The sequence below is a fragment of the Dendrobates tinctorius genome, unplaced genomic scaffold (genome assembly GCF_039654945.1).
Source record: "Dendrobates tinctorius isolate UK_male_01 unplaced genomic scaffold, ASM3965494v1 ptg000058l, whole genome shotgun sequence".
Taxonomy (NCBI): Eukaryota; Metazoa; Chordata; class Amphibia; order Anura; family Dendrobatidae; genus Dendrobates; species Dendrobates tinctorius.
Window position 1 is genome coordinate 2,307,847 of NW_027361726.1, and position 27,055 is coordinate 2,334,901.

The following is a 27,055-nucleotide window of genomic DNA, read 5'->3' on the forward strand; positions in this document are numbered from 1 at the left end:
AAATAGTGCTCCGTATGTCATCCGTAATCAAGGTGTGGTCGCGTATTTTGCGCATGTAAGCATCCGTATGTAATCCGTATGGCGAGATTTTCTCGCAGGCTTGCAAAATGGACATATAATGGAGCCCTATGACAGGGTTTCTAAAAGACACCGGGTGCGTATTTCTCGCAAGTCACATGTGTGGTCCGTGTGTAATCCGTATTTTTTGCGCACCCATAGACTTGCATTGGCGTATTACGGGCGTAGTACGCTGACAATCGCAGCATGCAGCGAGTGGCACGGAGCGTAGGATACTGAGGAGAAATATACGGCTGGTGCGAGGGACCCCATAGAGAATCATTTGTCCGTGTCTAATGCCTGCATTTTGCGCCTCTCACTCTCCCGTATTCCTCGCCAGTGTGACTCCGGCCTTATGGATTGCATCAGTGGTGATTATACTGTATATACAAGCGATGATTCTGTCGATGCTGATGAGGCAGAGGAATGTGAAAACTACCCAGTTGAATTTTTAAACTCTCGACACCATCAGGAATGCCATCACATCTCTTAAAATTGGCACCATTGTGATGCTATTAAGAAACCTAAACACCAAGAAAGGTCTCTGCAATGGCACTCGCCTCATTGTCATTGCCTTACTCCGCAACATCATACAGGCTAAAGTGATTACTGGCTCAGCTGAAGGAGACATTGTATTTATTCCACGCATCAATTTGTGTCCTTCAGAAACTGGGTTACCGTTTAAATTAAAACATCGACAGTTTCCTCTAAAACCTGCTTTTGCTATGACCATTAACAAATCCCAAGGACAGACCCTCAATCGAGTTGGCATTTTTTTGCCCGAACCTGTAGTTGCCCATGGACAATTGTATGTTGCATTCTCCCGAGTAAAGCAACGCAGCAACGTTAGGGTCAAAGTGGTGGATACACCACTTCAAGGACAATTGCTACCTAATAGCCCAAAAATCTTCACTAGAAATGTCTTTTACAAAAATGTCTTACTTTAAACTATTTAAGTTGGTCCTGGAATGGATAGATATATAGAGATATAAATGATAGTTACATTCTAAATAGATATAGATAATGGACTTCTAAGACTTCTATACATAGCTTGATATATGATATATATAGATATAGATATATAGATATTCTAAGCAGATAGATAGATATATCATACACAAATTATCTCTTTCACATATATGTCATAGACATTTAAATCCATAAAAACATACATAGGTGTATATATAGATTAAATAAATAAAAATACAAAAACAAAAAAAATTTAGGCACACATACATAGATTTCAACTACATAGCTAACACATACCTACATAACTTAGGTAATAATTAATTTTTTATTTATTTTTAGAGTACTATTATTTCAATAGCACTTTACATACGTCAGTAATACTGTCCCTCTTGAGGCTCACTATGTAAATATCCTATCCACATAAAAACATAGGTGCGATACATTTACACATAATTCTCAATATTACTGTAACACACATTAAGTATAAAAGGGGAGATGTGTATCATCAAAATTCTTTTAATTTGGTGATATAAACCCGGATGTCAAGGTCCAGCATCATATTTGCTGCTGAGATATGTTATTTCCTCTTTTAACAGGGCCGGGTTTTTTCTGAACAGCTAAAGAGATGGGCGGGATGGCTGTTCACCACATCTCCTTCTCAAGGTGTGCTACTCACAGTGCCGCACAACACATGGTCAACGCTACATCACTATCCTCCAGATGTGATAGCATCGGGCCTTAATCTAGTAAGTATAGAAACATTTTAGTTTGTGACTGGTTTCTCTTTCTCCAATATTTGTATTAATTAGATTCTTTTGTCTTTGTTCTTCCTTTCCACTTCTAATAGCAGAGTTCTCAATAGCATTTGTCAGGTGTATGGCTTTTTCTGGCCTTTTGCTTCCCTTCCCACATTGTTCTATTTAAAGCTCTCCTTATAAGTGTAGCAAGGAGACTTCCAAATACGTTTTCCAGTCTTCGTAAGGTGCGCCCCATCTCTAGCAAGTAGTCCATCATATATGTAATGCACTCCGTGATCCAGAAATCCAAATAGTTGCTGACGGCACCATCGACGTAGCCAGTTGTTCACCTGCAGAATCTTGTTCCACCTCCTTGTTCCATGGCCATCCACTGGGAGGATGGAAGAGAAGACCACCTGCGCTCCCAGTTCTTTCACTTTCTTGCCTAAGTCTTCAAAGTCTCTGCAGATGGTTTCCAGGTCGTTTCTTGCGGTGTCATTTGTCCCCATGAACAAGTGAATAAGAGAAACAGTAAGAGTTTTTGCAGAGCTGAAAGAAAAGGTCAAATTCTAGAAATCTTCTTGAGGTGCAGATAACAAGAGCGAGCCAGTGATCATCGGATTGGGGGGGGTGATTAAAAGCTCAGAATCAAGTATGACGCCAAGACAGCGGGCATGTTGCTTGGGGAGTAATGGTAGAACCACACACGGAGAAGGCAATGTCGGGCATAGGTCAGTTAGTAGACGGAGGAAACACGAGGAGGTCAGTTTTTGACAGATTCACTACATACACATTAAGTTTACTTCTGGCTGTAGCAGTGATTGGTCTCCTGTGGTTGGAGGCATCGGATGACTGATGGCCACTTCTACTATTGAATTAGGCAAATTGTGTTACATCGCCAGCAACCATTTAACGTGATGCTGGTATTCCATGGTTTTCTAAGTAAAGGGATGGGAATTGGAGGAGTGCTTACACAGGACTGACAGACCATGTAGTGGTGGATGCTTGATGTAAAAGGGTTCCTGGTTTGGTCACGTCACCTACGTACTGCTGGGATTAGTCTGCTTTCTGTTGCACCTGGTTCTCTGCAGTTAGAGCTGTCCTACCCGTGGTCGCGCCATCACTTTTCAGTGTACACACCTGGTTCTCTGCAGTTAGAGCAGTCCTACCTGTGGTCACGCCATCACTTTTCAGTGTACACACCACCTGGTTCTCTATAGTTAGAGCTGTGTTACCTGTGGTCACTCCATCACTATTCAGTGCACACACCTGGTTCTCTGTAGTTAGAGCAGTCTTACCCGTGGTCACTCCATCACTATTCAGTGTACACACCTGGTTCTCTACAAATAGAGGAGTCCTACCTGTGGTCACACCATCACTTTTCAGTGTACACACCTGGTTCTCTGCAGTTAGAGCAGTCCTACCCGTGGTCGCGCCATCACTTTTCAGTGTACACACCTGGTTCTCTACAAATAGAGGAGTCCTACCTGTGGTCACACCATCACTTTTCAGTATACACACCTGGTTCTCTGCAGTTAGAGCAGTCCTACCTGTGGTCACGCCATCACTTTTCAGTGCACACATCTGGTTCTCTGCAGTTAGAGCAGTCCTACCTGTGGTCACGCCATCACTATTCAGTGCACACACCTGGTTCTCTGCAGTTAGAGCAGTCTTACCCGTGGTCACTCCATCACTATTCAGTGTACACACCTGGTTCTCTACAAATAGAGCAGTCCTACCTGTGGTCACTCCACTTTTCAGTGCCCACACCTGGTTCTCTATAGTTAGAGCAATCCTACCTGTGGTCACGCCATCATTTTTCAGTGTACACACCTGGTTCTCTGCAGTTAGAGCAGTCTTACCCGTGGTCGCGCCATCACTTTTCAGTGTACACACCTGGTTCTCTACAAATAGAGGAGTCCTACCTGTGGTCACACCATCACTTTTCAGTGTACACACCTGGTTCTCTGCAGTTAGAGCAGTCCTACCTGTGGTCACGCCATCACTTTTCAGTGCACACATCTGGTTCTCTGCAGTTAGAGCAGTCCTACCTGTGGTCACGCCATCACTATTCAGTGCACACACCTGGTTCTCTGCAGTTAGAGCAGTCTTACCCGTGGTCACTCCATCACTATTCAGTGTACACACCTGGTTCTCTACAAATAGAGCAGTCCTACCTGTGGTCACTCCACTTTTCAGTGCCCACACCTGGTTCTCTATAGTTAGAGTAATCCTACCTGTGGTCACGCCATCATTTTTCAGTGTACACACCTGGTTCTCTGCAGTTAGAGCAGTCCTACCTGTGGTCACGCCATCACTTTTCAGTGTACACACCACCTGGTTCTCTATAGTTAGAGCTGTGTTACCTGTGGTCACTCCATCACTATTCAGTGCACACACCTGGTTCTCTGCAGTTAGAGCAGTCTTACCCGTGGTCACTCCATCACTATTCAGTGTGCACACATGGTTCTCTACAAATAGAGCAGTCCTACCTGTGGTCACTCCACTTTTCAGTGCCCACACCTGGTTCTCTATAGTTAGAGCAATCCTACCTGTGGTCACGCCATCATTTTTCAGTGTACACACCTGGTTCTCTGCAGTTAGAGCAGTCTTACCCGTGGTCACTCCATCACTATTCAGTGTACACACCTGGTAATAATAATATTATTTCTATAGCGCCGACCTATTCTGCAGCACTTTACATTTCAGAGGGGATTTGTACAGACAATAGACATTACAGCATAACAATAATCACATAGATTATAACAAATACCAAGAGGAATGAGGGCCCTGCTCGCAAGCTTACAGTCTATGAGGAAAGAGGTAGACACGAAAGGTGTGGTAACAGTTGCCCTGATTGCATGGACCAGCCATAATGTTAAGTGTGTAACAGTACAGACACAGAGGGCTAATGGATGCATAAAGCATGTGGGAACATGATGCAGGGAACCTGGGTATGGTAAAACTTTTGGCTGTGCCACACAGGGATAGATTAGGTTAATGTGTCGAGGCGATAGGCCAGTCTGAATAAATGCGTTTTCAGGGCACGCTTAAAATTGTGGGGATTGGAACTAATCGTATTGACCTGGGAAGTGCATTCCAAAGAATTGGCGCAGCACGTGTAAAGTCTTGGAGACGGGAGGGGGAGGTTCTGATTATTGAGGATGCTAACCTCAGGTCATCAGCAGAACGGAGGGCGCGGGTAGGGTGGTATACTGAAATAAGTGAGGAGATGTAGGGTGGTGCTGAGCCATGGAGGGCTTTGTGGGTGAGGGTAATAAGTTTATACTGAATTCTGGAGTGGATGGGTAGCCAGTGTATTGACTGGCACAAGGTAGAGGCATTGGTGTAACGATTGGCGAGGAATATGATCCTGGCACAGCATTCAAGACAGATTGGAGAGGGGAGAGTTTGGTAAGAGGGAGACTGATTAGAAGAAAGTTACAATAGTCGAGACGAGAATGAGTAAGAGAAACAGTAAGAGTTTTTGCAGAGACAAAAGAAAAGGTCGAATTCTAGAAATGTTTTTGAGGTGCAGATGACAAGAGCGAGCCAGTGATCGAATGTGGGGGGCAAAGGAAAGCTTGGAGTCAAGTATGACCCCAAGACAGCGGGCATGTTGCTGGGGAGTAATAGTGGAACCACACACACAAATGGCAATGTCAGGTATAGGTACATTAGTAGAGGGAGGAAACACAAGGAGTTCAGTCTTTGACAGGTTCAGTTTCAGATATAGAGAGGACATGATGTTAGACACAGCGTTTAGACAATCGCCGGTGTTTTCTAGAAAGGCTGGCGTGATGTCAGGAGAAGCGTATAATTGGGTGTCATCAGCATAGAGATGGTACTGGAAACCAAATCTACTGATTGTTTGAAAAATAGGGGCAGTGTACAAGGAAAAGAGGAGGGGGCCTAGAACCGATCCTTGAGGAACCCCAACAGTAAGGGGAAGGTGAGAGGAGGAGGAACCGGCAAAAGATACAGTAAAGGAGCGGTCAGAGAGATAGGAGGAGAACCAGGAGAGAATGGTGTCCTTGAGGCCAATGGATAGGAGCATAGTGAGGAGGAGCTGATGATCCACAGTGTCGAATGCTGCAGAGAGATCCAAGAGAATTAGCATGGAGTAATGACCATTTGATTTAGCTGTTAGTAGATCATTAGAGACTTTAGTGAGGGCAGTTTCAGTAGAGTGTAAAGAGCGGAAACCGGATTGGAGAGGGTCGAGAAGAGAGTTATCTAAGAGATAGCGGATAAGATGGGAGTGGACCAGGCGTTCCAGGAGTTTAGAGATGAAGGGAACATTAGAGACAGGTCTATAGTTAGTGGCACAGTTTTAGTTGAGGGATGGTTTTTAAGTAGTGGATGTATGATGGCATGCTTAAATGAGGAGGGAAAGATACCAGAAGAGAGAGAGAGGTTAAATATTTTAGTTAGGTGAGGGGTGACAGCAGGGGAAAGGGACTGGAGGAGATGTGACTGAAATGGGTCACTGGTGCAAGTGGTTGGGCGATAAGATGTAAGGAGATTGCTTACTTCTGTGACTGGTTCAAAATCAGAGAGTGAGCTAGATGCAGTGGGGGAGGGAGGACGGTGCATGGTATGAGGTGATTGGGAGATAATTTCCTGTCGAATCTGGTCAATTTTTTCTTTGAAGTATTTGGCCAGATCGTCAGCTCTGAGCTCCGTGGTTGGGGCCTGTACTCTTGGGTTAAGTAGAGAATGAAAAGTGTCAAAGATACGTTTCGGGTTATTGGACAGTGAGCTGATGAGGGTGTTGAAATAGGTTTGTTTGGAGAGGTGAAGGGCAGTGTTGTATGTTCGAAGCATAAACTTATAATGGATGAAATCTTCGTGTAGATTGGATTTCCTCCACAGACGTTCGGCGCACCTGGAGCACCGCTGCAGGAAACGTGTTTGCAGGGTGTGCCAGGGTTGTCGCCGTCTGTGTTGTGGTGTTCTATTTATAGGGGGTGCAAATTCATCCAAGGCACTTTGAAGTGTTTCATTGTAATGCTTCAGTGCAGAATCAGGACATGAGAGGGAGGAGATAGGGGCCAATGAAGACTGCAAGTTCTTCATAAGTTTCTGGGTGTTAATGGCCTGTATGTTTCTATAAGTATGGACAGTGGGGGTGACCTGAGCGGCCTGGCAGTTCTTGATAGAGAATGAAAGAAGATTGTGGTCAGAGAGCGAGAGAGTGGAGTTTGCAAAATCATCCACTGCACAAAGCCGAGAGAAGACCAAGTCGAGGGAGTTTCCGTCTTCATGCGTTGGAGAATTAGTAAGTTGCGAAAGGCCAAATGAAGAGGTTAGAGATAAAAGGTGAGTAGCAGATGGGGAGAGGGGAAGAGCAATGGGGATTTTGAAATCTCCCATGATGAGGGTAGGGATGTCACAGGAGAGAAGATGTGGAAGCCAAGTGGCAAAACGATCCAGGAACTGATGGGAGGGGCCGGGAGGACGATACACCACCGCCACTCGCATGGAGAAGGGGGTGTAGAGTCTGACGGCATGGACCTCAAAAGAAGGGAAGACAAGTGAGGGTACTTGAGGGATAACCTGAAAGGTACATTTTGGTGACAGGAGCAGACCAACGCCTCCACCTGCTCTATTGTCTGATCATGGGGTATGAGAGAAGTGTAGTCCACCGTATGAAAGAGCAGCAGCAGCGGTAATGTCTGACTGCTGTATCCAGGTTTCAGTAAGAGCCAGGAGGTTAAGAGAATTAGAAAGGAAAAAGTCATGAGTGAAGGAGAGTTTGTTACACACTGAGTGAGAATTCCAAAGTGCACAATTAAGAGAGACAGATGGCCTGCAGGGAATATTAATAAGATTAGAGGGGTTTCTGAGTGTAGCAGTTGGGAGGTTTGACTTTCTATAACATGGGGGACCAGGGTTGGGAGCAATGTCTCCTGCGACTAGGAGGAGGATAGAAAGAGTGAGCAGATAGTTAAGTGATTTGTGAGAGCGTCTCTTATGTTGAATGGTGGGATTGACTGGATCTGTGCAATTTAACAATGTGAAAAGAGCGTGAGTGCTATACATAGGAGAGGAAAGGAGTGAGGGGCCGATATGGATGGAGTGTAGAGAGTTAATGTCAGGGCGGTGGATGTGTGTGTATGCAGCGGCCAGGATATAAATGAAACAAATGCATATGGTATATATTTGTTGTACTCCAAATGTACAGGGAGTAGATGTATATAAATGTCTTAACTGTCTCCTGCCCTAACTGCCATGTTATAACTGCCTCGTACTTTGATACATGTACTTCGATTTCATGTGCATTAATGCTCCCCCAAGCTATGTCTGAATATATAGGAGGCTAAGGCTTAGATCTTTTTTTTTGTACTCTCTTTTTTCTTGTTAATCAATCAAACTAAATTGAGACAGCAGGACCCAATAAAATGTTGTGGTCAGATAAACAGATGTCCAGCACTACATGGATCATAAAGCACTTTGAAGTTTCTTGACCTCACAACATAAGGGGACAAGCAGAGTAAGTTGAAAAAACTATATACCAGATATAAGCTTGCATAGTTGAAAACACATATATAGCATTCAGGATTAACTGCTTGCTGACATTGAATGGAGTGGAGAAACACAGGAGTTGATTCAGAGCAGAGATTGAAAGAGCTGGTTACCTGTATGAAGAGCAGTCCTACCTGTGGTCACTCCATCACTTTAGATTGTACACACCTGGTTCTCTACAGTTAGAGCAGTCCTACCTGTGGTCATTCCATCACGTGTCAGGGTACACACCTGGTTCTCTATAGTTAGAGCAGTCCTACCCGTGGTCACTCCATCACTATTCAGTGTACACATTGGTTCTCTACAAATAGAGCAGTCCTACCTGTGGTCACTTGATCAGTTTTCAGTGCACACACCTGGTTCTCTACAGATAGAGTAGTCCTACCTGTGGTCACGCCATCACTTTTCAGTGCACACACCTGGTTCTCTATAGTTAGAGCAGTCTTACCCGTGGTCACTCCATCACTATTCAGTGTACACACCTGGTTCTCTACAGTTAGACCAGTCCTACCCGTGGTCACACCATCATTTTTCAGTGCCCACACCTGGTTCTCTACAGATAGAGCAGTCCTACCTGTGGTCACTCCATCACTTTTTGGTGCACACACCTGGTTCTCTATAGTTAGAGCAATTCTACCTGTAGTCACTCCATCACTTTTCAATTGCATCTGGTTCTCTACAGTTAGAGCAGTCCTACCTCTGGTCACTCCAGCACTTTTCAGTGCACACACCTGGTTCTCTATAGTTAGAGCAGTCCTACCTGTGGTCCCTCCAGCACTTTTCAGTGCACACGCCTGGTTCTCTATAGTTAGAGCAGTCCTACCTGTGGTCACTCCATCACTTTTTAGTGCAATGTGGGGGTTATATAAATCAATCCTCTTTATGGGTTTATTTCTCATAAATGGGTATTGTCAGATAGCGCCTGTACAGACAAGCAATTCTGCAATTTAGTGCTTTTTAAAATGTTCAGCCGCTCATAAGATATTAACACTTTTAGGCTACAGCTTGTTGTCTTGGAGACCGACCACCGCTGCTAGAATGCGGAACATGCAGCGCTTACAGGCTCTTTTCTATTGTGCTTGTAAGCGCTGCGTTAAAGCCCGCAAAGATTGCCAGAGAGCACTGTTTGTTAGGGACGGCGGAACGCACTAAATATAAAATAACGTAAAGTGCGTTCGCTGCCCGGGGTCCACCGTGCAGAAAGTGTTAAGACTGCTGCTAGCTAATGGCGGACGTACAATATGGCGGTATTATGCACGCGGGTTGAACGTCACCCAGGTGCGCTGAGCGATCTCTGTTTAGTCACAGAGATGCCGTAAGTGAAAAACAAAAGGCTGAGCCTGTTAGCGTCACAGGTCTCAGGGAAGTGCACGCACGGTATATGGTCACAGGAGCTGGGCCCTAGGCAGAGGGTCTGCGTCTCTCTAGACCTACCGTGCATGTGGCATTGCAACTGCGGACGCCAAGAGAAGCTGCAGACTGCAGCGCGGTGACAGACACTGCCGCTAGTCGACAATGCCCGGAAGCAGGCGCACTGTCGGACGCTAGCACTGTGGAGGATGCTGTAGTGGCTTGTAGCTTGCCACTGGCTGGTGCAGACTCTATAGCTAAGTCCCTGTTATGAATGAATCACCGAGGAGGAAAAAACAAAAACCAAGCTATGCCCAGAAAACCGGAGAGGTTGGTAACTAGCGGATTGCAGACCCCTGATCCTATCCACAACAACTAGCAGTAGCCGTGGAGCGTGCCTACGGTGATCCTAGACGCCTCGTCACAGCCAGAGAACTAAATAAGCCTAAAGAAAGAAAGGGAAAATCTAAACTGCCCCAGAGCAGACCCCAAAGCAATAGACAGCCCCCAACATGTATTGTCGGTGAAACAAGATGAAAACACAGACACAGGTAGGAAGATAGGCTGAGCAAACGATGGGGCCCTCGCTAACTAGAAAGGACAGGAAAGAAAAGCTGCCGTCTGCAATCACGCAAAAACCCTGCCAAAAAGAATGTCCAACACATCTGATAGAAAAAGGCTCTGAAGTCGCTAGACTTCAAATCACTATATCAGCACTCAGGTATATTCTGAAGACAGAGCAAAAGAGATCAACTGATCAGAGACAAAAGGGATTCAGCCCAGTCCCAGCCAGGGCTGGCTGAACACAAAAACTAAGTAAACCAGACAAAAACTCATATGAACAATAGCAGAGAAAACTTAGCTTTAGGAAGGCAGGAACCAAACTGGAAGCCAGGAGCCACAGTCAGGAAAAATCACCAGCAAGAAACTAGGGAGTCGGCTGCCTTAAATTCAATCAGAAACTCCTGATGTCCAATCACAGTCCTCCACCTCAGGTGGCCGGTCTCTGCCATTTAGATCAGCTTCATTACCTCCCTTCACCAACAGAGGGAGTCCAGATAGAGAACTCACTACTCCTCTGTCAGCACAGCCAGCTCCATAACCCTCACCAGAAGCCAGAGGCAAACCCGAAAATGAGCTCACAGCAAGTCCCTATACACACTCGTAATATCAGAGGGAGGGGATCTTAATGAGTCATTCGCAGGTTCATGCATCCATCAACGAGCGGCCTTGCGAACCTTTTATAGCCAGGACCTTCCGGAAGCTTCCAGATCCCTGAGATGGACCAATCAGATCTGGAGAAGGACCTGGACATGTGGCTCCCGATCTCCAATGGGAGATCGTCTCATGAGCATGCTCATGGAGCGATTTGCTGCTGAGCAGCCTGCATTGCCACTGCTGACCCAAAGGTGGCAGCAATAGCCAGCCCCACAGAGCAGGTCTGGGAAGCCGGGATTGCTGAAAGACAATGGGAGACCGCAGAATGTGAGGCTCTGGATTCCTGTTGAACCGCTGCAGGAACCAGAAAAAATTCTCTTTCTCTCTCTCTCCCCCCCCCCCTTCCCGGCCAGCGGTTCCTTTAAAATTCTTCATTCAGCGGAGCCGTCAAAAAACGGATCCTGTGGCATCCGTTCACATCAGTTTGGAACGGATCCGCTATTCCGCCTTTTTGGCGGATTTTAACTGACACAAAAAAACTGAAGTGTGAAAGAGGCCTTAGGGTGTGTGCACACGCTGCGGATTGATCTGCGTGGATTTTGCCCTGCGGTTTATCACCTCTACAATGGAGGAGATGGTAAACCACAGCGGAATCCGCAGAAAGAAGTGACATGTCAATTCTTTCTGCGGATTAGATACTGCAGCAAAACCGCGCGGAAAAATCTGCACCATCTGCACTGCGGTTTCCATTTCCCATAGGATATTATGGTACTGTACACCGCAGCATGTGCACACACCCTAACTCTGTTACTAAACCAGGCCGCTTCAGAGCAGCGCTTACAAGCTAGACAGTAGCGGTGGCCGGTTTCCTAGGCAACAAGCTGTAAACAAGCGTCAATAGGTGAATAGCGGCAAATTATATAAGCAATAAATTGTAAATGTGTGCAGCCCCAAGAACTGTCCGACAATATCCCGCTATGACGGTGTGCTTTCTCAGACTTTTTTGACATTTGTTTCGCATTTTTGTGGCGTCTTTTTTGTCTTCTGGACCTTTCTCTGTAAATTCCACCCACTGAGGAAGAAACGGCCAGTGTTGTTTAGTTGCAGGCATATTATGATCGGACATGTAGTCACCCGACTGCCCCCACTACCAGCACCATGGCTTGGTAGCTCCCAAACAGTCAGCTGACCGCAGAGAGCGCGGCCCCGCCTTCATCTCGAGGTGTCGCGCTCGGCCCCGCCTCTCACGTCGGCGTTACGTGCGCGGTCCCGCCCAGCCGAGCTCCCGGTGAATGATTATTCCCAGCAGCCTCCGCGCCCCCCGGACGGAACATGGCGTTCACGTTCGCGGCCTTCTGCTACATGCTGGCTCTGCTGCTCACCGCCGCGCTCATCTTCTTCGCTATCTGGCACGTAAGTATCCGGCGGCGCTGCTGAGCTGGCTGCTCCCCCTCCATCTCAGTACAAGGTTCACACTTCCACCTCGATTTCCTCTCTGCTGCTCTCCGAACTACAACTCCCAGCGTGCAATGCCCGAGGAGCTTGTACTTCGCTGTCCACTTGGTACATAATGATGACCCTCTTTGCTGGTCACTCCTGGCTGAGACGTGTAGTTCTTCACCCTCAGACCTGGGAATACTAATACAAGGCAAGGCGCTTTGGTCTTGTAGTCTGTTGCCAGCTTGGCATGCTGGGATTTGTAGTTCAATCCTAGTAAAGCTCCAGGATTAAATGCTGGGACTTGTAGTTCTACCAGCTACTCCGCAGGAGGTGTGATGGGTTTATTAGGGAAATTGGCAGCTCGCTCATCCTCTTCAAGACCTCTGCTTTCTGTTAGTGAATAGGAACGTGTGTACTTGCAGGCAAAACTCATTGCTCTCAGACTTTGGCAGCAAAAGATCCTCCTGCTGTCAGGATAGTTTGTTACAGTGTGTTAGCGCAGAGGACGACTGCTTAGCTTTACAGCTATTGTGCATGTTAGTACCCCGTCCCTCTAGTGCAGGTGTCCACAACCTGCGGCTCTCCAGCTGTTGTGACCTGACATCTAGCGCTTGGGAGCTGCTGTTTTCACCACAGCAGGCACTGTCTCACAGCTACTTGCATCCTGGCACTTGTGGTTCTATGTCCTCCCTGCAGAACTGATCAGTCAGACTGATCTGTACTGCGGGTTACATCCATACACGGTCGCTACAGGACTCTGCACCCCCAATAATGTGTCCCCCCAGATCAGCACGGAAACATTGCACAGCGCTGCTGCTGATCCGTGCACATAGTACAATGTACCTCTGACTTGTGTGTATTATCAAACCAGAAGCTGAGAAGATAAAGGGTAAAAGGTGAACACCTGCATGAGGTGGGGGAAGATGCCCCACCCGAAGGCCTCATTCACACTTGTTTATGTAGGTCAGGATGTCATTAGTATGTGTGATCCAGAAGCAGGGCGGCTCCACTCGCACACCTGTGCTGGTGTAGATGGCGACCTATATCCACAGGTGTGACCGGGGCTCTTCTGTGAGGTTAGGCTTCTTCCTGTACATTAATCTTGGATTTTTTTCCCCCCAGATTATTGCATTTGATGAGCTGAAGACAGACTACAAGAACCCGATAGACCAGTGTAACACGCTCAATCCTGTAAGTTACGGGTGACGCTCGTTCCCCATTCTTGTCCTGACTGTGATGCTCTGTGTCGTCAGCGTCACACTTCGCAATGATGGGAGTTGTGGTCGCGACCGAGGAGCCGTCCCACTTAGCAGGGCAGAGTTTATAACAAGATAGGTGGAAAGTGGAGCTAGTATGGTCTGTCTCCCGCATTATGTCTGTAAGGGAAAAGCCGGTTGACCTTGAGCCCCACTGACCCTTATGACGGCTGCTTATCCTGGCTCTATTATTATAACTAATACACTTCTCACTGAGCTCACAGCCGGGGCGGCTGGACTGATGGGATTCACATTAGTCGCACCCCCAGAAGGCTGAGGAAGTCACTGCTAACAATGGAGAAGTTTTGCAATTGTAGTTCCCTAACTTTAGTGCTTAATTCTAATCTCTCCAAGACATGCCCTCACCGATCGGCTGCTGTCTGACCCTTGGGACCCCCGATCATGAGAATAGCAAGGAGCCTTGAGGTCTGTGCCTCCTGTGTCTTCAGAAAATCAGGTTGATGTGTTTAATGTCTTTTAAAAATGTTTGTGTAACTTTTTTATATATAAATCATGATTTTAGCGTATGTGCCCTCATTATGGAGTTTCTGCGGGTTTGAAGCTGCGTACTTGCGCAACCCACAGTGTCCAGATGTTAATCGTAGTGGATGGGATTTCAAGAAATCCCATGCCCACTATGCGCGCACAGACACCCAAGGCTTCCCTGCAGAGACCGACATGCGGTGCGTCTTCACAACAGAAATTGCTTCAATAGAATGTATTTGATGCTGTGAATCTGCACGGTTCCGGGAACACGTGCGGATTTACCGGTGTTCAATAGACGGCAACGCTTTGGACGCAGCGATCATGTGCTGCATCCAAAGCGCTGCTAGTTCCAGATCATTTGCACCTGGCCTTAAGGTACTGTCACACTAAGCGATATCGCTAGCAATATTGCTATAACTTGTGACGTTATAGCGATATTGCTAGCGATATCGCTGTGTCTGATACTTACCTCCGACCGCTCCCCCGCTGATCGTGCGAGAACGTCCTGGACCGTTTCTCGTCGTCAGCTTCCTGCGGCGCTTCCTGTGGAGAGACGAGCGTGGACGCGGGCGGGAGGACGCAGGATCGCCTAGTGTGACAGGTAGGTAGCGACCCCCGTCCCCAGCGATGTCGCTGGTGAGATCTGCCTGTGTGGCAGCTCACTAGCGACCACTTGGCGATGTACCAGCGATCCTGACCGCGTCATATCACTGGTCGGGATCGCTGGTGCATTGCTAAGTGTGACAGTACCCTTAGACTTCTATTTCCTATCCTTTTAGGAAGCATTTTAACCAGTTTGCATATCAGAAGCAGGACTACAGTGAATGATAACACCTTTATATACAGCTGATAACCCGAGATCCACCATTCACAATAATGTCACAGCTCACCTCTTCCTCCTGTGCAATGACTGATAAAACCTCTATATAAAGCTGATAACACAGAATCCACCATTCACAATACCTGATGACACCACTTGCCGCCTCCTCCTCCTGTGCAATGACTGATGATACCTCTTTATATAGTAGATGACACAGGATTCACTATTCACAATAGCTGATGTCACAGCTCACCTCCTCTTCCTGTACAATAACTGATAACACCTCTATATACAGTAGATGACATGAGATCCACCACTCATAATGATGTCACAGCTCGCCTCCTCCTGTACAATGACTGATAACACCTATATATACAGTAGATGACCCAGGATCCACCACTCATAATGTCACAGCTCACCTCATCCTCCTGTAAAATCACTGATAACACCTCTATGTACAGTAGATGACACAGGATCTACCCCTCATAGTTGATGTCACAGCTCACCTTCTGTCACATTGATTTTTGCACCCGCCTGTTAGTTGCTTAAATACAAAATATGGGGTCAGAGTCTGATCATTGTGGCTAATGTGCATTTCCTGAAAGTGCAGGAAGCTGGAGTGAAAATTGCAAGATTTCTGATTTTTACTTTTAATAAAGTGATAGGACAAAAAAAAAAACAACTAAACAATTGTTAATTTTCTGGTGTCCCTTTCTTTGCTCGGTGATGCTCCCAGCTGACCTTCTGTCCGGGGCGCTGCTCCTGGCCCCATTCACATGACCGGAGCTGTGCTGCATCGGGGACATGATCTACAGCAATGCAGGGAAAGCCTAGGAAGGAGGCGCAACACTAAATCCTGCTCAGGATCAGTGGGGTCCCAAGGGTCGGACTCGGAGAGATTTGTAAGCGATAGGATGGCAGTGTCTATAGCCGTTTAATCACATTACACATTTGGAAAGTGTGAACTGCGATACTAATTGCTCTTAAAAAAAAAAAAAAAATTTTGTGCTTGTAGTCTTCAGCTGCTGCTAAGTGGGACGGTCCCTGTATTGTGCGGTTAAGCTGGGATGTGTAGTACGTTTTCTGGCTTTGAATCTCTCCCCGGCTCTTACACTAACATCTCTCAATCTGCTTTTTACTTTGTCGCAAACAAAGACATTTGAAAAGCTGAAAAAGATTAAAAGAGTGAAAAGTGCACTGAAGGTGTGTACACCCTCCCCCTGTTGTTTTAGGCCCCTGTGTCTGTATGGATAGTCCTCCGCCTCCATCATATCTATATATTTTTGTGCCTGATCCATCCGCATCCTCAGATTTACATATATTCCGTTTATCTTCTCACATGGAAGAACTTGATTTTGCCTGCTGACGTACAAGAAAAACTGTTATCTGCCTTCGGAGTTCTCCTTTATAAGCCAAAAAAAGGAAAACCTTTATCCAAATAATGTGGTGCTCATGTTTAAAGGCTATAGCCGCCTTCAAGAGCGTAATTTTCTGCTAGCTGTAATTTTGCAGTTGGGTTTCATTAAACATTTTGCACTGTTTGGCTTTTACAGACTTTTTGGTTTCTGACCACATCAGAGTTTATCTGAACCTTTGATGTGGTCATAAATTGGCAGAGAGCTCAGAAAATGACAGATAAAAGAATTAGAAACTCCACACATGGAGTGAGCTCACTTACAGATTCTCAGTTAACTCAGGAACTAAAGATATTGGAAAAGCTAAAATATTTTAATCCCAAATTGCAAAATGTAACCCCAAATACATGCATTTAAATAAAGAAAAAAATAAATGCCCCCGGAGGTATCCATATTTTATAAGTAATTGCTTGTATTTCCCTATGAAAGAACAATGCTGGATAGTTGATAAGAGTTGCAAGACCCTGGTGCATTGACGATGATGATGGTAGTCGATGGCCCTGAACCCTGCAGTCCTCCTTCCTGACTGCGTCTTCGGCTCCTCTTCACCGGTCGGCAATGACGTTGCACCAGGGCTAGTAATCCGTAGAGGCGCCAGAGGTGCTGCAAGGTAGGAGGAGATCTGCAGGAGCCACTGACTACCAATGTGGCCGCTGGACCAGGATTCTGCAAATCTTTCTGCTCAGCCTGAATTCTGAAATATCATTATTTTTTTTTATTTTTTTTTTTTGCAACTCTGCATTCAGATTTTTTTTTTTTTCCCCTGATTCTGAACAATGATTGATTTGTCACAGCAGGCAGAAATTTATAAAAAATTATCAACCAACTGCAATGCAAAGTCTAGTAGTAGGCGGTGTCAGAAAGTCTCGTAAACGACGATTGTAGGACGGGAACTACTTTTCCATCTTTTTTTGTTTTTTTATACCAAATTGCCCCCCTACTGCTTCCCCCCTGCACACCACACGCTATTGTTACAGAAGGCATTTCACAGTTTGTGCCGCTCGCTCGTCATCATCACACCTATTATAAGTGCAGAGCTGACGTCACCTGCGCATTCACGTCACCATCTTATTATTCACCGTGAGGTTATTAACATGCATGGAAAGCGTGTGTGATATTAACCCAGGAATGTGCACGACTCCGGGGTTTGCTCCAAGTATTTCCATGCTTCCTTCTCTTTAGATGAGCCTGATCCCGGCCGATGCCTCGCCTGATGTTCATGGCAGCTCAGTCGTTGCATCTGCAGAGATTACGGGGCCCGGGCAGCCGGATTAAGCCCTTTCTGCCTCTCCAGCTGTTCCTGTATTACAGGGCCCCGTATGAACTGCTGCAATCATTAACCATTTGCTTGTCCAGACCAGATAATCCTAAATTGGTGCTAGATTTAAAGGGGCTTTCCACTAGGACTTGGGTTTCCACCTGGTTTGATTACATTGATGCCCTACAATACCTGTGTAGTGATTACGACTTTGCTCACCCATGTCCTAGATTGGAGTGTAGAAATGGAAGGAAGATATGTTTTGGCCTCACTTCTAAGCGACCATGATGGTCCAATTGCAGACCTCGATATCTACGCCGGTGGCTTCTCCCCTGACCCATGTACATGTATGAGACTGAGTTCAGGCCGTGCACATCAGATGTGTGAACTTGGCCTTTACTTTAAGAAAGACCTCCTCAGACCAGTGACTGGGTCCATGTACTCGTACGCCTTGCAAACGGGTGCAGAATCTGACCACAAAACTAGGCCCAATCATGTTCCCCATCCATTGCTTTAAGTGGGATGCATCTGCCCCAAATTTACAAACAGTTATACAATGTGAGGCCTTTTTGCATCATCCTTGTCAGGTGTCATATTGCCATTTGGTGCCTAGTGACACTTTCCATAATGCAAATCGCCAGAGCAAGCAGAAATGAAATAAGGACAGATACTGGTGAGATTTCAGTGCTAAAGCCAGCTGAATTGTGAGTGCAGCTCTGCAGTATAATCCTGCTTTTATATTGGTGTATTTGAGATTTGGCAGTCTCCTGGTTTTCAGGCGAGAAATGTGTGATTTCATAGAGTCCACATAATGTAGCACTTTGCAGATCTTCTCGGTGGTCAGTGACATGATCTTGTAGAGATCTCTACCCCTTCAGGCACCATCACTTATTGTTTCTCCAGAAGTAAGAGATTCATCCTTCCCCCACCGCTACGGCGTATTGTAGGCAAGAATGAGCAACAAGACGTAGTGTCGGCGGGTTATCAGGATGCCAGCGTGTATACCCTCCGTGTGCACAAGTCCCGATCGCCTCACACGCTGTGCCCCCTAGGATGAGTGTAACCCATAAATAAGCACTTTACTCCCCAGCGGACTAAATAATTGGCAAAGGAGTGTCCGCAAGAAGACGAGATGTGCTGCAGACATGATGCTGTATGGGGACCAACCTTGGGTCTCCTGAGCTGAACTCACAACCTGTTATTTCAGGGTCGGTCTGATCATTGTAGTCCGAGTACAGACCATGTAATATGCACTTGTGACCGTAGTTATTAATGCACAGTAATGTCTTGACTGTATGCACTTTTTAGTGGCCCCCCTGGCCACTTTTGAGCACTTGTCCCACGGACGACCGTGCAATCAGTGGAACGATAGTGCACTCACATTTGGGGTCTCTGAACCCCAGAGCCCCATTCTTGTGAGTGGAGGAGCGTGAAGCAGTAGGACCTCTGTGATCGGCAAATTATCCGTTACCTTGTGGGTATATAATAACTTGCAAATATGGGAATAAAAAGGAAACCCCTAGCATACTCCAATCACGTTGGAGGTACTACTGCCACTTTGATGAGGGCGTTGGTAGATTTCCACCCCCCAACCTCCAGTTTTACTTTCTGGCACATTCTAGTTTCCTGTCGATGACCGGTGCAGTGTGTGATGGAGAAAGGGGCTGTGCACTGAGGGTCTGCTCCAGTGTCCTGGCAGAGTATGGCACTGATGGAAATGTTCCTTCTCTTGCAGCTGGTGCTTCCCGAGTACCTCATCCATGCCTTCTTCTGTGTCATGTTCCTTTGTGCTGCAGAGTGGTTAACGCTCGGATTAAACATGCCCCTTTTGGCGTACCACATTTGGAGGTAATGTATAATAATGATTTCATTCATGTCTGACATTCCTATGATAGAATATGATGCTAGTTTTTGTGCCGGATGTGGAAAATCCATATCGTTATAGATATTTTTACCAAACCCCATGCTGTCAGTTTATGCCATAAATGTTCTCCCTTTTTATGTTGCATAGAGTAATACTGATATCCTCAGGGAAATCTGCACGGTTTAGTGCGGATTGTGGCGCTGATGATTTTTCTTGGAAAATCCGCAGCTAAAAGCCTCCATACACATAATATCCATGGGATCGGCCTACAGCCTGATGTGTAAGGGGGCGCCCAACAGATGGGGAGAGAAGGATGCAGCCTGTGCTCACTGGTGCGGTCTCAGATTTTGCACTTGGTGGTTTGGGCCTAGACTTCACTTTCTGTGTTACAAAGGAGGGAATAAATATTGTAGAATACACCACAGAATTAATGTTCACGTTGTTGCAGACTTTGCCCTGATTTTGGGTCGAAAAGTACAGAACAGTAAGGCTGTGTGCACACATTGCGGATTCCGCTGCGGGTTTTTCCACGCAGAATCGCAGGTAAAGTGACCTGCGGTTTGGTCTGCAGTTTTGCCCTGCGGTTTCACACCTCTACTATGTTAAAGGTGTGAAACCGCCCAAACAATTGACATGCTGCGGTTTGTAAACCGCGGAAAAAATCGCACCGTGAGCACAGCGGATTTGAAACCCCATAGGGTTTCTTTGTACTGTACCATGTCAGCGGAACTGCTGCGTTTCTGCAGGGCCAAAACCGCTGCGGAAACGCAGCAGAATCCGCAACGTGTGCACATAGCCTTACAACAAAGTGCATGAGATTGCAAATTTATTTAAAAAAAAAAAAAAAAAAGTAGATGAAAATACCCACCTCCAGGTCAATTTCTGCAGTGTGGATGAGATTTGTTTCAATGTGTCAGTTTCTACCACTTAATTGGAGTTCAATTTTACCATGAGAGTTCAATAGGGAAGTCAAAATTTGCAACAAATAATGAAGGCTATGTTCACAAGTTGCGTTTTTTGCAGCAGTTTTTATACAAATTTTAAGCTGCATTATGCAGAACCAGCAAAGTCTGAGATTTCAGAAATCTCCTGCACACAGCTTTGTTTGATTTTCTTGACTTTGGAAAACTGCTGCTTTTTTTGAAAACTAGCAGGTCGCTTCTTTCAGCGTTTTTTCACCTATAGAAAACAATGGGTGAGTGCAAAAACTTAAGGCAGTTGAAACATGCTTTTATGGGGGGTATGGAGGGGGGCTGAACTTTATCAACATGCACAAGAGACAACAAAAATGCAGCGCAAACTCTGCAGAACCTGCATTTTGTACGCAGCTGCTTTATTGCCATGAGAGCAGGTTTTGCTGCAGAATAAAACGAGACGTGTGAACATAACCTAATTATTGCAGACGACGTTCATATCCGCAGCACAGTTTGCAAATGTTAAGTTTAAAATCATAAAAACTGCCATTTTTTTTTTTTTTTTAAGATGGCACCAAACCAGTCCACGGCCTGTGTCATGTTGCACCAGAGCCGAGCTGAAGTAGCAGGCGGCCCATGGGCTGGTGCGCTGCCGTTTTTTTGGGAACTGCATCTCTAATAGATTTTGACCAATAGTCAGGGTTGCCCACTACATTTGGCACTCCGGGGGCAACGATTCATCGCTGGAGGCCAGGTATAGAGGCTGGCAGGAGACCAGTGAGGAGTACTCTGGCGGCCGGGTAAATGTCTTTTTTCTGAACCTGTACAATGTTATGTTACGGTTTTATTCCCACTATTTTGGTCATTTTCAGTTTATTGTGACGCTGTGCGCACTGTCCTCTCTCTCGTTTGCAGGTACATGAGCAGGCCTGTAATGAGCGGCCCTGGACTTTACGACCCCACGACCATTATGAATGCAGACATTCTAGCATATTGTCAAAAGGAGGGATGGTGCAAACTAGCTTTTTACCTGCTCTCATTTTTCTACTATCTTTATGGGTAAGTTGTGTTTAGGGTCCTTGCCAAAGCCCCTCAGTTCAGTCCGTATATCATGGCGTTGGCCTCATATATGCCCATGAGACTGTCACGTCCTGGTCCAGATGCCTGTGGCCAGTTTGGGCATTATGGTCTGCAATATCCAGACATTGGAGCTTGTTCTCTATGGATGGATCTGTGCTCGCAGATGTAGTTTGCGTGCAGTTAATGATGGGATCCAAGTGGAAACTACTGGAAGAAATGTTGTATAATCACAGCCCTGCCATTGTTCCTTATTAGTGCTCGGGGGGGGGGGGGGGGGGGGGGGAATTTGGCCCCCTGCTCTTTATTGCCATGCGAGTAATTATATAATTCACCGCACACTCTTGTGGATTATCATGCCAAATAGTTTAAATTTTATTAACACACAATCTGGGAGCGCAACAGAAAAATGCAATGGAAGCGATATATAGAACGTTTCGGCTCCACCAGAGCCTTTATCACACAATCGCTTAATCCAGTGCCATACAAGAGAAGGGTATAGAGAAGAGGGATGAAAATCCCTGTGGTGTCACAGAGACTAGTCATATGCTAAAATCCTTATAAAGGTGCCGGATCACCATCAATGGCTAGTGGGGATCTGCAGGGGTTGCGGTCTAAAGCGGCGCTCCCGCGCCTGGCTGAGTCGGCGTTACTCTATATTGGGACCACCAGGTCCGTTACACCAGCACCTTGTTCATAATAAGACCGAGTGCACGCTAAACCTATTCCTATACTTTATTGCCGTGCCACATTGACCCCCTTTAGCCCATGACCTACATGTTGGCCTTGAGCTTGAATGGCTGCGTATAACCAGCTGCCAGGAGTTGGGGTTTCCAGTCCCAAACCAATATTTGACGCAATGTTGATGTCTCCTCTAGATCTAATGCACATGGCAGAGGCTCCAGGATGGTTCACAAGACCACTTAATCTAAGGAGCTACGCTCCTAGGGCGATGATATAATGTGCAGAGTATATTTTATAAATCTGAGTCCTTAGGCAGCGATCTGCAACCTGTGCGTCCCCCAGTTTGTGATACTACAACTCTCAGCATGTCCCTACAGCTGGAGAGTCACAGGTTACAGATCTACCAGAGAAACTCACCTGTATCCCAAGTTGAAGCACTACAAATAGGCGGCCCACCATATAGTCATCCCGTCTCTCCATCTCTTTCTCTTGCAGCATGATCTACGTGTTGGTGAGCTCCTAAGAAGCCTGAAAAAGAAGCTGGTTGAAGATAATTGCATGCAAAGCTGTAAACACTATAGGCATTTGATCCGACCAGATCCTACCGCAGCGGCCAGTGCATTCCCTACACTGCATATATACTTGAGGGGGACAAACATGGCTTCCCAACTTTTTTTTTTTTAACAGCCAGTCACATTTCGTGCTGGAGGGGGAAGATCCTTCGTTTTACAAGGACTGAGAAATCGTGTATATTCATCATTCTTTTCCTCTGTTTCCTTTTAAGCTGTTGCTGTATTTTTTTTAAGCCTTTTCTCTGATATCTTTGCTTGTGTGAAAGGTCTTGCACTGATGATAATGACTGAATTGGCTTAATGAAATTCTTCAGTTAAAAATTTGCAAAAATTTTTTTTTTAAAGTTTGGTTTAGAAACACTCCCAGCTGTATATGGGTTTATGGACTTTTACTATTCACTGATGCTGGTTAGCTCGGCGCTTTTTCTGTTAGTCTGTGCCACTAATGAGGGGCAACACATTATTAATGGTCGTGTGATAGTCTTAATTTGACATCGGCAGTAATTACCATGCTTTGGGATCAGTTTAATCCCCTGCGGGAAAAAAAGCAATACTTTTTTCCAACCTAAAGATTTTGGGAACACGCTGCAAACAGACCTTTCCAAGACTTGTCTGTCATCTGAAGGTCAGCAGACGATTGTGTTGTAGAAGATCACAGGTTGGTACGTGGAAATGGATTATTAGCCACTGATAACGAGCCAGGTCTCCATTGATTGCATCTCAGAGGGATTATTTCATGAAGAAAACCAAAAAACTTTCCCATAATCCGGATTAGGACACAGAGGACTGCCCCTCTCAGAAATACAGCAGAGATGCACGGAGAAATTGTCTGTGGTGTTGGCGGACCCAGTCTGTGCTTGTATTACATGAATGGCTTTTCATTACTATCTGCAGCTTTCACCAGACCGCTTTGTCTTCATGATACGTCCTTTTTACAAGTGATTTCTATCCCGTCATTATTTGTATATAACTAACCAATGCTCACTTTCTACCAAGCATATGTGGTTTCAACTGATTCGATATAGGTATTTTTGCCCTTTTTTTTTTTTTTTTTTAAACTTTCCCTGCCCCCTTCCTAAACAACTCATATTTTGTGGCTGCTGTGACGCTTTCTGATTTGTATAGCTAATTTAATTATCCATCTTTTTAAGTTATATATCTTTAGATGCATGCCTCACATTTCCATGTCAAAACACCCCAAAATGCCTGTTTCTTTTTTCTTTTTCTAGTACTGAGAAATACAACAAATGCAATATAATATACCAATAAAGAGAGACCTGGACATTGAACTTGTTCGACAACTTTACCTAATGTATTTGCATGTTTTTTGCAGGTGGAAGATTGCATAATGCGAGGAAGAGCTTAGAGTATGTGATACAAGCTGATAAGAAAATTTTCTGAGCAGATCAACAATTCCAAAAGGGGCTGATCCCAGTCAGAGAGAAGTGTTGTACTATATTTTTCCATATTCCGATTTGGACTAGAGATCCAATATTATATATTAATTCCTTAGTAAGGGGGTGTATGAATGTAGGAGATCAGGCTTCTTTTCTGTAAGCGTCTATATGTATCTGGCTTTGATTTAGATTTGTCATTATGGGAGAAAATGTCCACAAATGAATAGGTAGGTACTTGTTAAAATATATGAATAAGGCCTTGTGAAGCCAAGTTTATTATCGACCTAGTGCAGCTGTCAATTGGCTCGCAGTAGTGGCAGAATTATTCAAATTTCAGTTATTTAGAGTTGGTGTGAATGGATTTGCAAGACCCGGTTCAGCGGCCATGTTGGTAGATGCGGTCATTGGACGGGAGCCCAGTGAACTACTTGTCTGTCCGTATGTGGCTTGTGTGCTTCATGCTGGCTCATCACAAGATGAGCCGAGGATGCTGGTCAGGTATGAGGTGGTTCTCAGGATTTCCAGCCTGGCTGCTGGTTGGGACCCTGAGAATTGATTCTCACTTACTTTATATTTGGTTGCTCTTATCTCCAACATGCTGTGTTTTTGTCTTTTCAATAATGGTGCATATCCTTACAGTGCTCTGTATCGGGTCAGAATACAGGATGGGGTATTGTACCACAGAACTTTTCTTCCTCTGAATATCCTAGGAATTAGAAACAGACTACACAACTACAGTCGGGTTCAGTCCTGGACGCTAAATTTTAAGGGAATCCGTCACCCTATTTTTTGCCTATCAGCTGCCAGCACCGACATCAGGGGCTTATCTACAGCACTCTGTAAGGTCTCTTTCACACATCAGTATTTTTGATCAGTATTTCATCAGTATTTGTATGCCAAAACCAGGAATGTCTCCAAAATAAGGAACAGGAGTCAGTCTTTCAATTATATTTTTTTCTCGGTAAGTTCCATTCCTGGCTTTGGCATACAGACACTGATGCAAAATACTGACCAAATACTGACATGTGAATGAGCCTTAATGCTGTAGATAAGCCCCTGATGTTACCTGAAAGATAAGAAAAATGAGTTAAGGCCCCTTACATTTAGCGATGTACCAGCGATCCCGACCACGATACGACCCGGTCAGGATCGCTGGTGCATCGCTAAATGGTCACTAGTGAGCTGCCAAACAGGGAGATCTCACAGCGATGCAGCAGGGATCGGCGGTTGTACTCACCTGTCAGACGCGGCAAGGGTGACCGTCTTCCGCCTGCGGCCATGGCTCGCTCGTCGGCGCCAGCAGGAAGCCAATGACAAGAAATGGACCAGGCCGTTCTCGCGTGATCACCGATAACCAGCGGGGGGAGCCGGTCGGAGGTGAGTGTCACATGTAGCGATATCGCTAGTGATATTGCTGCTGCGTCACAAAATCGGTGACGCTTTAGCGATATTGCTAGTGTGTAAAGGGCCCTTTAGATTATACTCACCCTGGGGCGGTCCGGTTTTGGTCCAATGGGTGTCACGGTCCGATCCGGTGCCTCCCTCCTTCTAATGATGACGTCCTCTTCTTTCCTTCCTGTCGTGGCTCCTGCGTAGGTGCACTGCTCTGCCCTGTTGAGGGCAGAGCAGAATACGGCAGTGCACAGGCGCCGGACCTCTCCCGATTGCAATTCTGATTTCTTTTATCCCAAGTCATTTGACAAGGCTCATTAAAGTCTATATTGACTAGTAGGATTGCTACTTCCAATAAGTGGCGCTAGCGTTCATGTCCTCTTCCTCTCTGAAGAGACAATTTGCATAGTACATAGAGGGTACCAGAAAATGACATCTGAGTTTGATTGGTTTTAGGCACTTTGTCTGTTTCGGTAATTGAATATCAGCTGTACATCTGCCGGTGTATATTTACCAAATTTACTATAACATTTTACACAAGAACCCATTAGGAAAAATGGGAACGGAAACCAGAAAGCACCCCCCCCTGTGAAAAAAATCAGAAACAAAACAGGAAGGTAAGGCTGTGTGCACACACTGCGGATTATGTGCGGATTCATCCGCCCGGATTTTGTAAAATCCGCAGGTCAAAATACCTGCGGTTTTACCTGCGGATTGCTCTGCGGTTTTGCCCTGCGGTTTTTCATCTCCTCAATGGAGGAGATGGCAAACCGCAGGAGAATCCGCAGAAAGAATTGACATGTCAATTCTTTCTGCGGATTGAAAACCGCAGATAATCCGCGCGGAAAATTCCGCACCGTCTACACTGCGGTTTTTGATTCCCATAGGGAATCATGGTACTGTACACCGCAGCAAAAACTGCTGCGGGTCCGCAGCGGCTAAAACCGCTGCGGAACCGCAGCAAAATCCGCAGCGTGTGCACACAGCCTCAAAGTTCCCAGTTCTAATTCAGGATATAACTGGAATTGTCATATGAGCACAGAGTATCTCCATCTGGACAGGGATTGTTTGGGTTCTGCATGCGCTGGATGACTGTGGGATGTGTTCTCACGGAACGCGTATACAAAGTTATATTGTCGGAAGAGGAAAGAAATGTATATTTCACATGACCTAGACCGTTACCTTACACACATTAAATTTCAGATCAGGTGAGATGATTTTTTTTTTTTTTTAGAGTAATGGAAAATTAAATTTTTAAAAATGAGTCTTCTCAACTTTTAGGTTCCAAGTTTACAGCGGCAGTGCCTGGCCTGACCACAATTGTCTATACCTGAACCAAAAAGCTTTAAATTATATATGTGACTATGAAGCTGTAAAGCCCAGGCCAGATAACCACTTCAGGACAGGCTATATGGAAAGTAAATCATGGTTGTTTGAACGCAACCTCAGGCTCGGTTCACACAGGCCTTCAGAACATGTAATTGAGATGCCACCCCTAGTATAACTTCAATTGATGAATGTCTCCCAGAAAACAGTGGAATAAAAAAAGATACTACTACGATGGCAAACATTACATTAACGGTTTATTTTACTGACACATTATGTGCAAGTTGGATCAAAAGTGCATATAACATGAAGAAAAAACAGACCTGCATAGGTCCACTAGGGATAGAGCATGTAC

General features: G+C 45.6%; 1 protein-coding gene across 1 annotated transcript; it reads left to right on the plus strand.

The window, feature by feature from the left end:
• The first annotated feature begins 11,958 nt into the window (after positions 1 to 11,958).
• Positions 11,959 to 23,874, plus strand: CNIH1 (cornichon family member 1). The gene is made up of 5 exons (XM_073577941.1): positions 11,959 to 12,212; positions 13,362 to 13,430; positions 19,210 to 19,322; positions 21,168 to 21,311; positions 22,509 to 23,874. The coding sequence occupies exons 1-5, from the start codon at positions 12,132 to 12,134 to the stop codon at positions 22,534 to 22,536; spliced, it is 435 nt and encodes a 144-aa protein (XP_073434042.1). The 5' UTR covers positions 11,959 to 12,131; the 3' UTR covers positions 22,537 to 23,874.
• Positions 23,875 to 27,055: the final 3,181 nt, after the last annotated feature.